Source organism: Fringilla coelebs (genome assembly GCF_963513975.1).
Source record: "Fringilla coelebs genome assembly, chromosome: Z".
NCBI classification, from domain to species: Eukaryota; Metazoa; Chordata; class Aves; order Passeriformes; family Fringillidae; genus Fringilla; species Fringilla coelebs.
Window position 1 is genome coordinate 45,683,054 of NC_140031.1, and position 13,580 is coordinate 45,696,633.

The 13,580-nt window shown below is 37.0% G+C and overlaps 1 protein-coding gene across 1 annotated transcript in view; it reads left to right on the forward strand.

Annotated features, from left to right (window-relative positions):
- ADGRV1 (adhesion G protein-coupled receptor V1) overlaps window positions 1-13,580 on the forward strand; it is a gene marked incomplete at its 5' end in the record, with an annotated part of 277,332 nt that overhangs the window by 129,901 nt on the left and 133,851 nt on the right. The window contains 3 exons of the mRNA XM_084224720.1: window positions 23-162; window positions 1,139-1,299; window positions 6,008-6,108. Coding sequence (XP_084080846.1) covers window positions 23-162; window positions 1,139-1,299; window positions 6,008-6,108 — 402 coding nt within the window. The remainder of the gene's footprint in view (window positions 1-22; window positions 163-1,138; window positions 1,300-6,007; window positions 6,109-13,580) is intronic.

Genomic DNA, 13,580 nt, shown 5'->3' on the forward strand with positions numbered 1-13,580 from the left:
TACATTGCACGTGTTGTTTCAGGTTTTTTCAATGAGCTTGAAGGGTCAGAGTTCACAACCTTTGAAAGATAACAATGAAGTAATTTATCGTATTTATGCTGAAGGAAGTCGGATTGTTCCACAGAAGTCTTTATGTCTCCTCTGGAATCAAGCTGCTGAAAGGTTATTTTATTATTGTGTTTAGTTTTCTATTTTCTACCATGAATCTGTGTATTTGTGTAAAATGTGATAATGCCAATTAAATAATTTGCAACTATAAAACTGATCAATTTCATGTCTTTTTTCCTTAATTTTTCTGGCCATTTTACCAGTACATAAAACTTTTCTTATAATAAAATGAGTAGTTATTCTATCTTAGATATTTCTCAGACTTCTACCCTTTTTTCATCAAAACACTATTTAGATTGTGTAATGATGCATTAGGTTACAATGACAGGCCATAAATCTCAGAATTGCATCAATGAATGGGTTAATGACTTGGAGATAATAATGTTCTGTATCCCATTGAAGTCTAGTTGATTTAGATTCCATTTCATTAGACCAACTGGATGATACCAGCCTGCTATTGATACAAACTATTTGTTTGCAGGAGGAAATGCACCACAATCTACCTGTATCCTCTCCTTTTATCTATGCACAAATTCCAGTAGAAATGGCTTAGGGTATCACCTGTGGTATGCCTTATTATTTTTCCAAACCACTTGGAAAAAAAAACCTCAACAAAACCCAAAGAACAAAAAACCACCTGAATTTTAGTTTCAAACCAAAAAAGAGCAGTATAAGATGTTCTCCATAACAAGATAAGGTGTTGAGTAAACAAAGTAACTATTTGAAAAGTCAGACAGACCTAGAAATCTTGCAGAAATTTAAAAAACATGGCCACAAAAATTCTCTAGTGAAAAAAGTTAATTTCAATACATTTACAAATATTAAAAAAAAGAACATGAAAAAACTATAAAAAACATTTTAATCTCTTGTAAATGTGCAATTCTGATCACTGCACATGATAGATTACAGAAAACACCTTTGCAATAGTTTAGGGAAGTTGGTATTCCAAGAATACAACAAAATTTTTAAAGCCTGCTTACAATGTGAATTGTGCAAGTCCATTTCCAACTTTGTGAAACTTGTTTTGCAGCTGGCTGTCTGATAGCGGGTTCTGCAAAGTGGTTGATGACACATCAGATTATGTGGAATGCTCCTGTTCTCATATGTCCATTTATGCAGTTTATGCCCAAACAGATAACTTGTCTTCATACAACGAGGCTTTTTTTTCTTCTGGATTCATCTGTATTTCAGGTCAGTTCATTTAAGACAGTTTTCTCATTAATAACAACTGATGACCAGAAAAACTGGTTGATTGATTATTAACATTTTTGGTAGCTGACAACAATCTTTTTATTTAGTAGAATATTGAATGAATGTTAACTAACTTCATGTTATTAGAGGTGCCATCTTATCTGGTATTTGCACACTGACAAATTTTGCCACTGGAAAAAAATGTCAGGCATAGAAATATCGCAGAATCAACTAAGTTGGAAAAGTTTTTTGAGGTCATCGAGTTCAACCTATGACCTAACATCACCTTGTCAACTAAATGATGGCACTGGGTGCTACACCCAGCCTTTCTTAAATCCATCCAAGGGTGATGATTCTACCACCTCCCTGGGCAGCCCATTCCCATCCCTACTGGCTCATATTTTGGCACATAGGGGCAGCCTCCTCCTGTGCCTTCAAGACTTTTTCTTGAAGTATGTCCACTTTCCTGCATCCCTTTGCTTTTGAGGGCTGTTTCCCAAGGTGCTCTCCAAAACAGCATTCTGAATTCCACCCTCTGGAAGTCTTGTGTAGAAGTTTTATTGAAATTTTACTATCCTTGTTTCACTGGATATTAAGAACTCTATTTATGGTCACTATGCCCCAGACAGCCCCTGACCACCACATCTCCCACCAGCTCCTCTCTATTTGCAAACAGCAGGTCTAGCAGAGCCCCTGGCAGGCTCGCTCACCATCTATGACAAGAAGCTCTCCTCTATACACTCCAAGAACCTCTAGACTGCTTCTGTGTTGAGCTCCCAGCAGATGCCTGGCAGGTTAAATCTCCTACAAGAGCAAGGGCTGGCAATCTTGAAACATCCTCCAGCTGCTTGTACAATAATTCATCCATGTCTTCATCCTGGTTGGGTGGTCTGTAGGAGGCTCCCACCAGGATGTCAGCCTTGTTGGCCTTTCTCTGATTCTTACCCATGGCACTTGATCTTATTGTCATTACCCTCAAGTTCCATGGTATCCAGAGTCTCCTCAACATACAGAGCGACCCCTCCACCTCTCCTCCCTCTCCTGTCTCTTGTGAAGAGCTTGTAGCCATCCATTGCAGTGCTCCAGTCCTGCAGGTCATCCCACCACATTTCTGTGATGGTGACTATGTCATCGCTTTCCTGCCCCTTGCTGGTAACCCACGCTGCACGCATCAGTGTACATGCACTTCAGATGTACTGCTGATTTCACCCCTGACTCTGGCTTACCACCCTTGGGCTCACCTCTGGAGTGCCTGGTTTTATCCCCTTCCTCCTTCAAACCTAGTTTAAAGCATTCTCAGTCAGCCCTGCCAACTCATGGGCCAGAATCCTTTTGCCCTTGTTGGACAGACCGAGCCCATCTGACTCAAGCAGGCCTGGTGCTGTAAAAATTGCCAGGGTAGAAAAACCAAAATTCCTCTGATGGCACCAGCCTTGAAGCAGCCATTTAGTGATTATATGGGTTTTCCTATTCCTTTTATCATTCATCCCTGCTCTTGAAGGAACTGAGCAGAACCACACCTGTGCTCCTGTCCCACCAACCAATCAATCCAGAGCCCTGATGTCCTTTCAAATGACCTGGTACCCTTCTTGTCAGCCTCATCACTGACAACCTGGATAAGCAGCAGTGGGTAATAATCAGAGGGATGAATTAGTTCAGGGAATCTCCTGCTGATATCCCTTACCTGGGCCCAGGAAGGCAGCAGACTTCCCTGTGGAATGGGTCTGGTGACATACAGGGCCCTCAGTTCCCCTCAGAAGGTGAACTTACTACAACTACCCTTCTTTTATTCTTAATTTCCTGAGGTTGTGATCCATCTGACAGACAAAGTGCACCTGGGAGACTCCCCGGATTTTTTTGTTTACCATCATCTGCCTGAGTCTCTGGACCAAGGGCCTTGTACCTATTCTGTAAGGGCAGAACTTTGCTACCTCTCTGAGAATGGAACTTTGCTACCTCTCTGAGTAGGTACCATTTCCATTCCCCCCGTCTGCTAGGTCTCCTCCTTCTGCCTGATGGTAAGAGGGACGGGGCTGCTCTGACTCCTGCCAAGCTTCTCTCAGGGTTGCAAGGCTGTAACTCCACCAGCTGATTTCTCTTTTGCTCTCCCTAACAGTCCTTAGCCTTTCCACCTCTTGCTTAAGCCCTGCTACCAGACAGAGCAGATCATTCACCGGCTCACACTACGCACAGGTGCCTTTTGCACTGTCCCCTGCTACTGCCCCCAGGCTCCCTGCAGCCAGGGATCTGGACAGCTGTGTCCTTCTTGGCGGGTTCTGTTTGGGCTTAGCACAGTTTGCTGGCAGCAGCTGCAGGCCTTTGACCATTTGTAAACCATTCCTGGATCTAGTCAAGTTGGTGGGGAAAAAACCAAACAACCCCAAACAAAACACACCCATCTAACATAACCCACCGCCAGGAGCCAGGAGAGCAGCTGCACCCCTCCTGTGCAAACTGCTGTACCATGCCCCGCCTTCTGTGCCATGTCCCTGTTTGCCCAATCTGGCTCAACACGCTCCCTAGAGCAATTTAAATCTCCTACACGTGGTCCCTGCTTGCCTGATTGGCTGTTTCTTTGGGATAGTTCATTGAAAAGAGATAATATATCATTCATTTGGGGGAAGAAACTTAAAAATCCTAAATTCATCTGTGTTGCTAGCAGGAGTACTGTAATCCTCTTTGTCAAATTTCTTTGATAATTTTAGCTGGAATTTGCACTCAGAAATGATAACTCAGGGGAGATAGATTCTGTTACACTCTGATGCCTTACTGCTGCTCAAGATCTTGGGAAGAATCCCTAAGAGTTTAAGCTATATGTAACATGACTCTTCATTAGCGGCTTCAACAGCATAAATCACAAAATGAGAGGCAGGAAGCAGGGGATCTAAGTTCAGAACTCAACTTGGCTTCTGAAGAAGCCTTTCAGATTGCAACTGGTTTACTATTATGTTGCAGCAATTACAAAGTAAATTTTTTTAGAACCACAAAATCATTTAGGTTGGAAATGAACTCTTGCATTTATAGGCACTAAGAGTAATTGGCTTATTAAGAAAATATGCTAAATGGAATTCTCGACTAACTTTAGCCTCCTTAAATGGGGATCTGGGTGTCCTTCTTGTGAGGTGTGTGACTTCTATATTAGAACATCACTATATGAATAACAAAAATTGTGCAAGCATCTAAATCACTTATTTATCCCTTCCAAGCAAACTGCCCTAACAGATTAAATCTAGGCTCCTTAATGTTTTTAAATATCAGCCAAAGAAAATGAACACAAAGAAAGAGGAAAAACCTCTCAGTTTTTTACCTGCTCCACACAAATTGATGGTTATATATAACAATAAAAAAGGGAGATTTTAGCACATAAAAATAAACAGATTTTAAAATACAATTGCTGGATTACACAGAAAAAACAAGTAAGTTGATGAAACAAAATGCTGTAAAATGCAAAATGCTATAGAAACTGAAGAAAAAAAAATTATGCGAAAGCTTAGAAAACATTTTGCTGAATTGGAATCAATAAAGATGCAGATCATTGTTCAGAACTGGTCACTTACAGTATATGTCATAAAAATGTGTTTTAAAAATAAAAGTAGTTTAGCTTGGTTAAGGATTTACTTTGAACTTGAGGCAAATTCTTTCCAATGCTTTTCAGTTTTTTGACTGGTTGAACATGTTTACTTATGTGATGATACAGGTTATGAGATTTAAATGAATATTTTAAGTAACAAATTGCTTAGGAGTGATAAGGATATTTTTCATATATCTTGACATTTCCATTTGGATGTGAATAGAATATTAAAAAAAAAGAAGAATATTTAAAAAACATTAAAAAGAGAGACCATGTAGATGGTCATGTAAATATCACTTAAGTAATTTTGAAATACTTAAAAATAATACTTTTAGCAATTATTTTACTTATCTCTTGCAAATAATGGTAGCTGAACAAATAGTCAATCTCAAGACCGACCTAAAAGATCTGCCTTAATTACCCAAATTTCCTGCCCTGACTGAAGGGTCAAAGTGCACAATTAACTCCAATTAATTCTGAGATTTAGCTGTGTTTTTCTTGGTGGCTTAACTTTCCTAGAGTCCTTTTCCCAGGAACTACTTACTGGTAGGAAAGGGGCTTTTGTTGTGTTCATGTTTACGATTAATTAGTGAAAAAAAAAGTGGTGTCATTCCTCCTGACTACTGCTATAACGAATTTCTATGCTCAACACAGACAACACAGATGAAATGGGAGACTGGCATTTAGAAGGTTATAACTATCTGTTATAATAGTGCTACCCAATAGAGGCATTTTTTTATGTAACTGTTTCTAAAAACCTTTTATGGAAGCATTAATATGAGCATTGAACTGTTAACTTTACTTTTTATATAACTATTATTATAATCACCCATATCATGCAGAAAGGGACACCAAAAAAACCTTTTTCAAAAAATTGCTTGTTTACATTATGAAATTATTTTAGCTCCCAAGCCTGTGGGAACATTAAATACATTTTAGTCCTTGAAATAAACTCATGAATGATCCCAGTGTGAACTAAAATGATCATACTCGCCCTGTAAGGCTTGTTTGGTTGTGTTTTTTTAGGTAATCTGCACCTTCGAGAAACATCTGCTGGATAATATAGAACAGTTTATTATTCTAAACAGAATATGCCTTATTTTTTTTTTTACTTTTTTCATTATCATTTCTGTGTAGGTTTCACTTTGGCCATCATCTCCCACCTTTTCTGCACCAGGTGTGCCATGTTTGCAGCTAAACTTCTCACTCATATGATGGCTGCTTGTTTGGGTACTCAGGTAAGAAAAAAGGCTGAAATCTCAAAATGTAGAGTAAGTACACATTTGCTTTCCTCTTCTTCATTTTCATGGCTGTGTCTGAACGGATCTTCTTCAGTGTAAATGTTTTTGGAAAATGTAAAGTTTCAACATGCGACACTTAAAATTAATGCAATATTCATATCCTGTGTTGGGAACTTAAGTGAAATTACACACTGTCTGAAAATATTTAATGAAAACTGATGGATGATATAGCAATGTGAGAAGACATTCCATGTCTGGAATGCTGTGCTCAATTCTAACTTTTGAAGGATTTTGAAAGTTATTGTCTGTTTGGGCCCACAGGCTTTTCTGTCTGTGACCTGTTTTTTTTGTTTAAATACACTACATATTAACTTTTATATGCAATTCTGATCTCTGAATAATAATTCTTGAAAACAGTTCCATGTGGTGTGTAATGTAATAATTTTAATTACAGAGGTGCAATTTGTATGGTTCTAAGTAATTTTGTCATTCATCCTCAATCTTTGAAATACACCACTCTCCTGATCTCTTTTCCTTTGCCATGCAATGATTTTAAAAGTTTAAAACAAGATTTTTGAAAGAAGATTTTTATCAGGGTAACTGCTTAGCTAGTGAGCTAGTTTGGAGAGGAAGTAAAGACAGTTTGGCAGCAGCTGTCAGATAAAGGAAGGTGGTTTTAAGTCAAGAGTGAAAAGAGAGTGTTTGACAAGGGAAAACAACTACCGTATTAGCTGCTCTGAACAGCTGAAAGAAAATCTTTGGACAGTTACCTGTTTTGTGATATGTTGGCCTGTTGTGAACTAGCCTGATTAGGTAGCAAAAATTTAAAAATTTTGCTACCTAGAAAATTCTAGGTAGATGATGTATGTACAGCTGTACCCATATACAAGCATTTGGTCACTATACATATGATAAGAAATTCACAATGTAATTGAAAATTTCATGAGTTTGCTAACCAATGACTCTGTATTAGAGAAACTATTTAAGACAGTTTTAATTGAGAACTTACTACATGAAAATCAGTACTTCATAGTTTAAATACAAGGAAAATGTTAGTATTTTCCATTTCTATCTACTAAACTTTTGGCACTACTAGACACTGGATTTGTAAATATTAGCTCTCAGGCCACTCTACAGAATGAAGGAAGCTGGTGTTTCTCTGTGTTTATATTTTTATGAGAAATAAAAAACCCCAAACCAAAACAACAACCCCCCCCCCCCCCAAAAAGCCAAACAAACCCAGCTGCAAAGCTTTCTGTGGTAGCTCCACTGTTTTATACATACAGAAGTAATTAGTTTTCCTCTAATATCTGCACTAAGTGTTGATTAGGTTTATAGTTTTGAGGTTCTTTTTAAGTCGCTACCAGTGCACTAATTACTCATGTCTGTAGATGGCAGTCAAATCTTCTCAGCACATTGCTCAGAAACTTGCTGTTCCAAGGCTGTGCCTGCTTTGTAGTTGCTCGCAAAACTTCATTTCCCCATCAGTGATGGGGAATGGTGATTCAAACATTCAAGCTTCATTTCATTCTTGGTGTATCCAAGGCTGCCAGCATTAATGGAGCACTTGTAAAGCATTCAAGAGTAGCTGTTTCACCATGCGTTCAGTGGAGCTCATTGGAAGAACATAAAAGCCTAGATATTTAGAAAACATTTTTTATTCCTTTCAAGCATAAGTTCATGTAACAATACTCTAAATGCACAGAGGAAAAAATTTCTGGGCTGAGATTTTCGGTTTTGGAGTAAATTTAGGTGAATTTTTTGAGTATTCAAAAAAATTGAAGTAGTATGAGAACATACTTCACAATACTGTCATACTAGTCAATAAAATTTTTCTTTTCAGCTCTAAAAACCTAGATTACAATCTTAATAGGAACCATTGTTATGCCTACCATGCTTTGCCTGAAAATTCCCAGGCAGAATGCATGAATAAGCACTTTGTACATGGCTTGTTTGTGTATACTCAGCTTGATGCATCTTGTCCACATTAAATTTCAGGGGCCATTTCCACAGTACATGCTGAGTATTACAAATAACATGAGTGTACTCAAAATTCTCTGTTTAGACTTCTTGTGAGTGCACTGTTGAGCTGCTTTGCCTATATGTAGTAGCCACTTCTCTGGACTATTTGAACATTCATAGACTGCTCACAGCAATTACTGTGTACAAATGGCCTTCCATTCTTATGGCCAGCAAAGCAAAACTGAAGTCCAGTCAAATAGAAAAAAACCTGTGTCATCCTATTTTTGTCAAACAAAAAATTAGCACTTTTTAATTTATCCTGTCCTCAAGCTTCTTATACACTACAGTGACGCACTTAGCATCATCACCTGTCACTGCAATACCAAACTGGCCCGGTCAAGTTGATCCTAGCACTGACTTTGATGGAAAAGCATGATGAAGAATTAAGTCGTGGTGAGGGAAGTCTTGGACTCTTAATGTGAGAATCAGCAAGCTCCAAATTTATTGATAAGCACCAGACTTTTATACACAACAAGTAATAAGCTCATTCATATTCTGTAAGCTAAACAATCTCTTGGTTATACTACAATATCAGCTCTTCCTCATTCTTGAGAAATTACATTTCTGTTTCTCACATCTCATCTTCATTACTGTTATTGTACCATAGCTACGCTCAAGGACACAAGTTCTTGCAGGTGCAGAAACTCAGATTAGCAGGGTTTGGTACTTTCTCAGTCCTTGGTCAGCTAAAAAAAGTATGTCAGAGTGACCTCTACCCTGTAGCCATTTCTCCACAGAATTATATTACTCTGTTTAAATTTTTGAAAATTGTGTTATTCAACCTGAGCAGAAATACAAACATACAGTTATGTTTTTCAAGAAGCAATAGTGCATACCATTTTCTTTTAAAAAAATTGTTAAACATTTATTTAAAAATTATAAACTGAATTCTTGGTAGAATTGTTGCTTTATTATTTGTACTCTTACAGATTTGGACAATTTTGCCAGAAGATAAATTTTAAAGATGTGATAAAATCTCCAAGAGATGATGAAGGAGCAGGAATTGAATGAATGAATGAATGAATGAATGAATGAATGAATGAATGAATGAATGATCATAGAGCCTGTAGCTTCTGCCATGCTATGAAAGTGAAACGTTTACAGAAACAGTGAAATGGTGCTTCTGCTGTACTGTTTTAATCTTAACTCCTCTCTTCCAAAATAAGGAAATTCCTATTTCCCCTGCACAAAATCAAAGCCCAAATGAAATTGACATATATACCTGCATAGGGGGAGCTTGCAAAGCATGTTCCAAAATGAGGTGTCTAGAGTGATTCTATATACCATCCACCACAGAGACAGCTTGTGACAGTGAGTGACTGAGTGCCTGCACCTCTCCTGGCAGTAGAAAAAGTTTTGGTTTTAATTCAGTCTTCTCTTATGGTAAGTGTGAGCCTTTTAGTCAGGTCCTGGGAAATCCTAGTTTAAGGACTGTTTCTGAAGAAGCTGGGAGGTAGAGAGTTTCACTAAACTCCAGGTCCGTATGAAATATGAAACTTCTATGGAATAGAAAGCAACAAATATTTTTATGCATTACTTTAAAGTTAGAGCCCAGTTTCCCAGAATAATGGAATTTGTCTTTGCGGAAAACTAGGCCTGAAATGTCCTTGCTCTTGATTTCCTTGCTGTAACCTGACAGCAGCAAATAATGAGATGAGATGAGATACAGATGAGATACTAACGATTCTTACTTGTAAGATTTGAGAGGAAACAGGAAAGAACTGTATACAGAATTGGTGCTCATTTTAGAAATTTGGCTCCATGCTAATGTGTTTTGTCCTGTTACTTTGTGATGTGAAATATTTCAGTAAGAATTATGAGTGGTATGTAGTCTTCTTCCACCCTTGTTGTCAGTGTTCCTGTCTTTGGGATAATACAGTCTAACATTTCTCATTTATAGAAGGAAAGATTCTACAGATGTCACTAAGAAGGGAAAGTGGAAAAGATTTTCACTTCTGTTGGAGTATTGGAAAGCACAGCTAGCTGAGACACTTGTTGGGTATGTCAGAAGGGGAAGTTGTGTCAGTAAAAATGTTCATGTGGGTAAGCTGCTTTCGTCAGTTCCCTGCATAACACTTGTTTGACAGTAAATAAATTTTATTTACTTTATAACAGTAATTCTGTACCAGGGGATACAATGTACATTCCCCAGTCCTACTGAAAACATGGTCCCCTATAATACAGCAGACAGTGATTCCTGGAGTCTCGCCTATTTTTTATCATTGCAAAAATTAGGACCTAACCCTAATTCCAGGGACTATTTTCTTAGGTTTCAAACTGACTTATTTTAATTATTTACTAGTTATTAATGATGTACTAGTTATTATTAAACTGACTTATTTACTTATTTACTAATTATTACTGATTTCAGTCATTCCTACCAAGTCAGAGCACTGTTCACGCAGCTTCTTTCAGAAGCAGTTTCAATCTAATCATAAGTAGAACTATTTTGGAATTAGATTTAAAAAAAGACAATTTCAGAGTGGACTAACATGAATTGAATGCTTTTATAGCAAAGCAATACATTTTATGATCAATGAGGATTCGTAGGCCCTCTCTATTTCTCAAAGTTTCTGGTTTTGAGTCTGCAATACCCAAGAAGAATCAAAGTCGGAGCTAATCAGAGATTTTTAGTAGAAGAGATTGTAATCTATATCAAGATTTCAATATTTTAAAAAACTGTATACATTGTATACATTGTATACATTGTATACAGATCATGTGTATATGCAGACATTTTAAAGATGCTGGATGAATGAATGAATGAATGGATGGAAGGATAGATAGATAGATGGATAGATGGATAGATAGATAGATAGATAGATAGATAGATAGATAGATAGATAGATAGATAGATAGATAGATAGATAGATATCAGGTGTTACATAAGGTGTATGAGGTCCTTCAGAATCTGAGAGTCAAGAAATCCTTACCTGGAGAAGTGGGCTACTCAGTCATTAGAATATATATTATGCACAATTAAACAGTGAGGGTGAAGTGCTACCACAAACAACAGTGGATCATTACTTGATCACCCGGATTTCTGGGTGGGAGCAGACTACTCATTGAAATCCTAATTGCAGAATATATTCCCTTTTCTCCAGCAGAGGGAGTCAATTTTCCTGTGAGTTCCATCAAGTACTGAGTTGCCACAGCTTCAAGAGATTTGATGGGATGATGCCATCTGCAGATACTTAGAGCTAAAGCACAGACAAAAGTAAAAGGCTCTGCAAATGCTCTAAGAATTTATCTTCATGGTCTCTGTCTAGGGAGTGAGGAGATGTAGAAGCAGCTGAAAAACATATCCCAAGAAGAGAGAGTAGTAGTTGTGGCCAAGTAAATGAGTGTAAAAAATAAATAGGAAGTATTCAATTTAAAATTTTATGCTATTTGTTTTCATCTGCCAACACAGATTTTGGTGTTTTGCTGATAATCTAGCACTGTGAAGTACCAATATACTTTTACTTTTGCTTTTTGTAGGGATTTTACTTCTACCACCCTTGTTCATTTTTCCCATGTTGAGCCCCATGTTGTGTTATGCACAAGCTGTTAGGTTTTTTATAGATTATCTCCTAGGGTTTGCCAGAACTCAGATATATGAGCAATGCTATAACATATGTTAGAATGCTGCTACATTACCTCACACCTCCTGTCCTCACTGCCAACAGTCAAATGTTCCATTTATCACTTTGAAGTATAATATGAGATTTGTATCAGCTAATGCCTTCCAGCTCTTTTTCCTTATTCTCTACTTTACTCCAACATCACAAACAGTTGGGGACCACACACACAGCAGCACAGATAGAAACTGTGAAGCAGGTTATACTGCTGCCTCTCTCTATTTCATGCTTCATTGTAATTTTTCAACTCTTTCTCCCATTTTATGACTCCTTTCTTCATCTGCCTTTTTTCTGTCCTCGCATATGTCCCATTCTGCTTTAATAAAAAAATAGTTATCTATTACTTCTCCTAATTAGCAAATCTTCTGTTGCTTTTTTCCCTGCTGAAGGTTTTCCTCAAACCTGCCTTGATGGAGAGAAGGACAGCAGCAATTGCTGTTACCCATAAACTCAGGCGGTAGCAACAGCTGTGCTCTATTAATATGAAGTTTCCAAAACATTCTCAATTTAGCTTATCTTTCAGAGGAAATAATCTATAGGGTTTTATGAGCAATAGAACTTCAATAGTTTTCCTTTAGAGCGAATTAAAATTGTACTAACCATGGAAACTTTAAGTTCTGTTCTTTCTCTACTACTGCCACTTTGCTTGCATCCACATGCAAGAAAGTTTTAAAGGGGTCTTTTTTCCCATTTTGACAGTTTTCTCACTACCTGCTTCATAATTTTAAGGCAGCTGATGTTCCATACACAATACATTCACAAGTCCTTTTCAGGATTTAATTGGATTATTTGTAGACATGAAACCAGAGCCTGACCTTGCCAGATTCATATGGCAAGTTTACTTTTAAGTGTACTGGGGTTCTGATTGCTTTTGAAAATAACTGAATATTATTTTTACAAATAACAGCTTATGATTTATGATTATGGTTAACTTATGGTTGTGGTTAACTATGATTAAATGCTTTTTAATAATGCCTAATTTAATAATGCTTAATGCTTAAATAATTTTTGGAAGTTTAATCAGTAGCCTGTGGTTGAATTTTACATGTTGGTAGATCTGATTTCTTTCCCATGGTCATTTTTCCCTGTTTGTATAGAAAGTGCCTTTTGAAAATGACATTATAGAGATTTATAAGAAATAAACAAACAGGTTATAACAGGACAGATTTTTTTACTTAATTATTTTTATTTTTAAGATATGTCAACCTTTTAAAATATAATTTGAAAGAAATACACTAATACTAATGTAGATCTGATTAGATTCTGAAAAATTTGAATGAAAACCTTAAATGTTTGGAATGACAATGAATAATCAGTGAAATTATTAAAAAAGAGTTTGGGGTGTATATTAGCTGGAGGTAGAAACCAGAAGCATATAACTTATATGTTCACCCACCAAAAAACCCCCAAATTGTGTTCAGCCATGAAAAAAGGTTTAGAAAACCATGATGCTATATTTTCATGTTTCCTTTTCAAAAAAATGAAGAAACCAGGAAACTTTTTATCGGCAAAGATAGATGAATGAATAGAAATCAACTAAGCACAAAGCATGTGCATCATTAGAAATTAACATCTATAGTTGAAACATTTGCTGGGAATAGTAGAATTTTATGTGGGTTTCAGAGACCAGAGATGGGAGAAAGTGCACAGAAGATAATTAACTACATTGTTTTACTTGACAGCTGAAATGTGATAGGAATCTTCCCTTAGTCAATAATTGTAGAGCAGCTGGCAAGAAGTAGCTTGGAAAATGAAGGAATTCAAAGTCTAAAGATTGTCTGCCTGTGAGTAAACAAACAGAATTGAGTCAAATAAACACCTAGCATC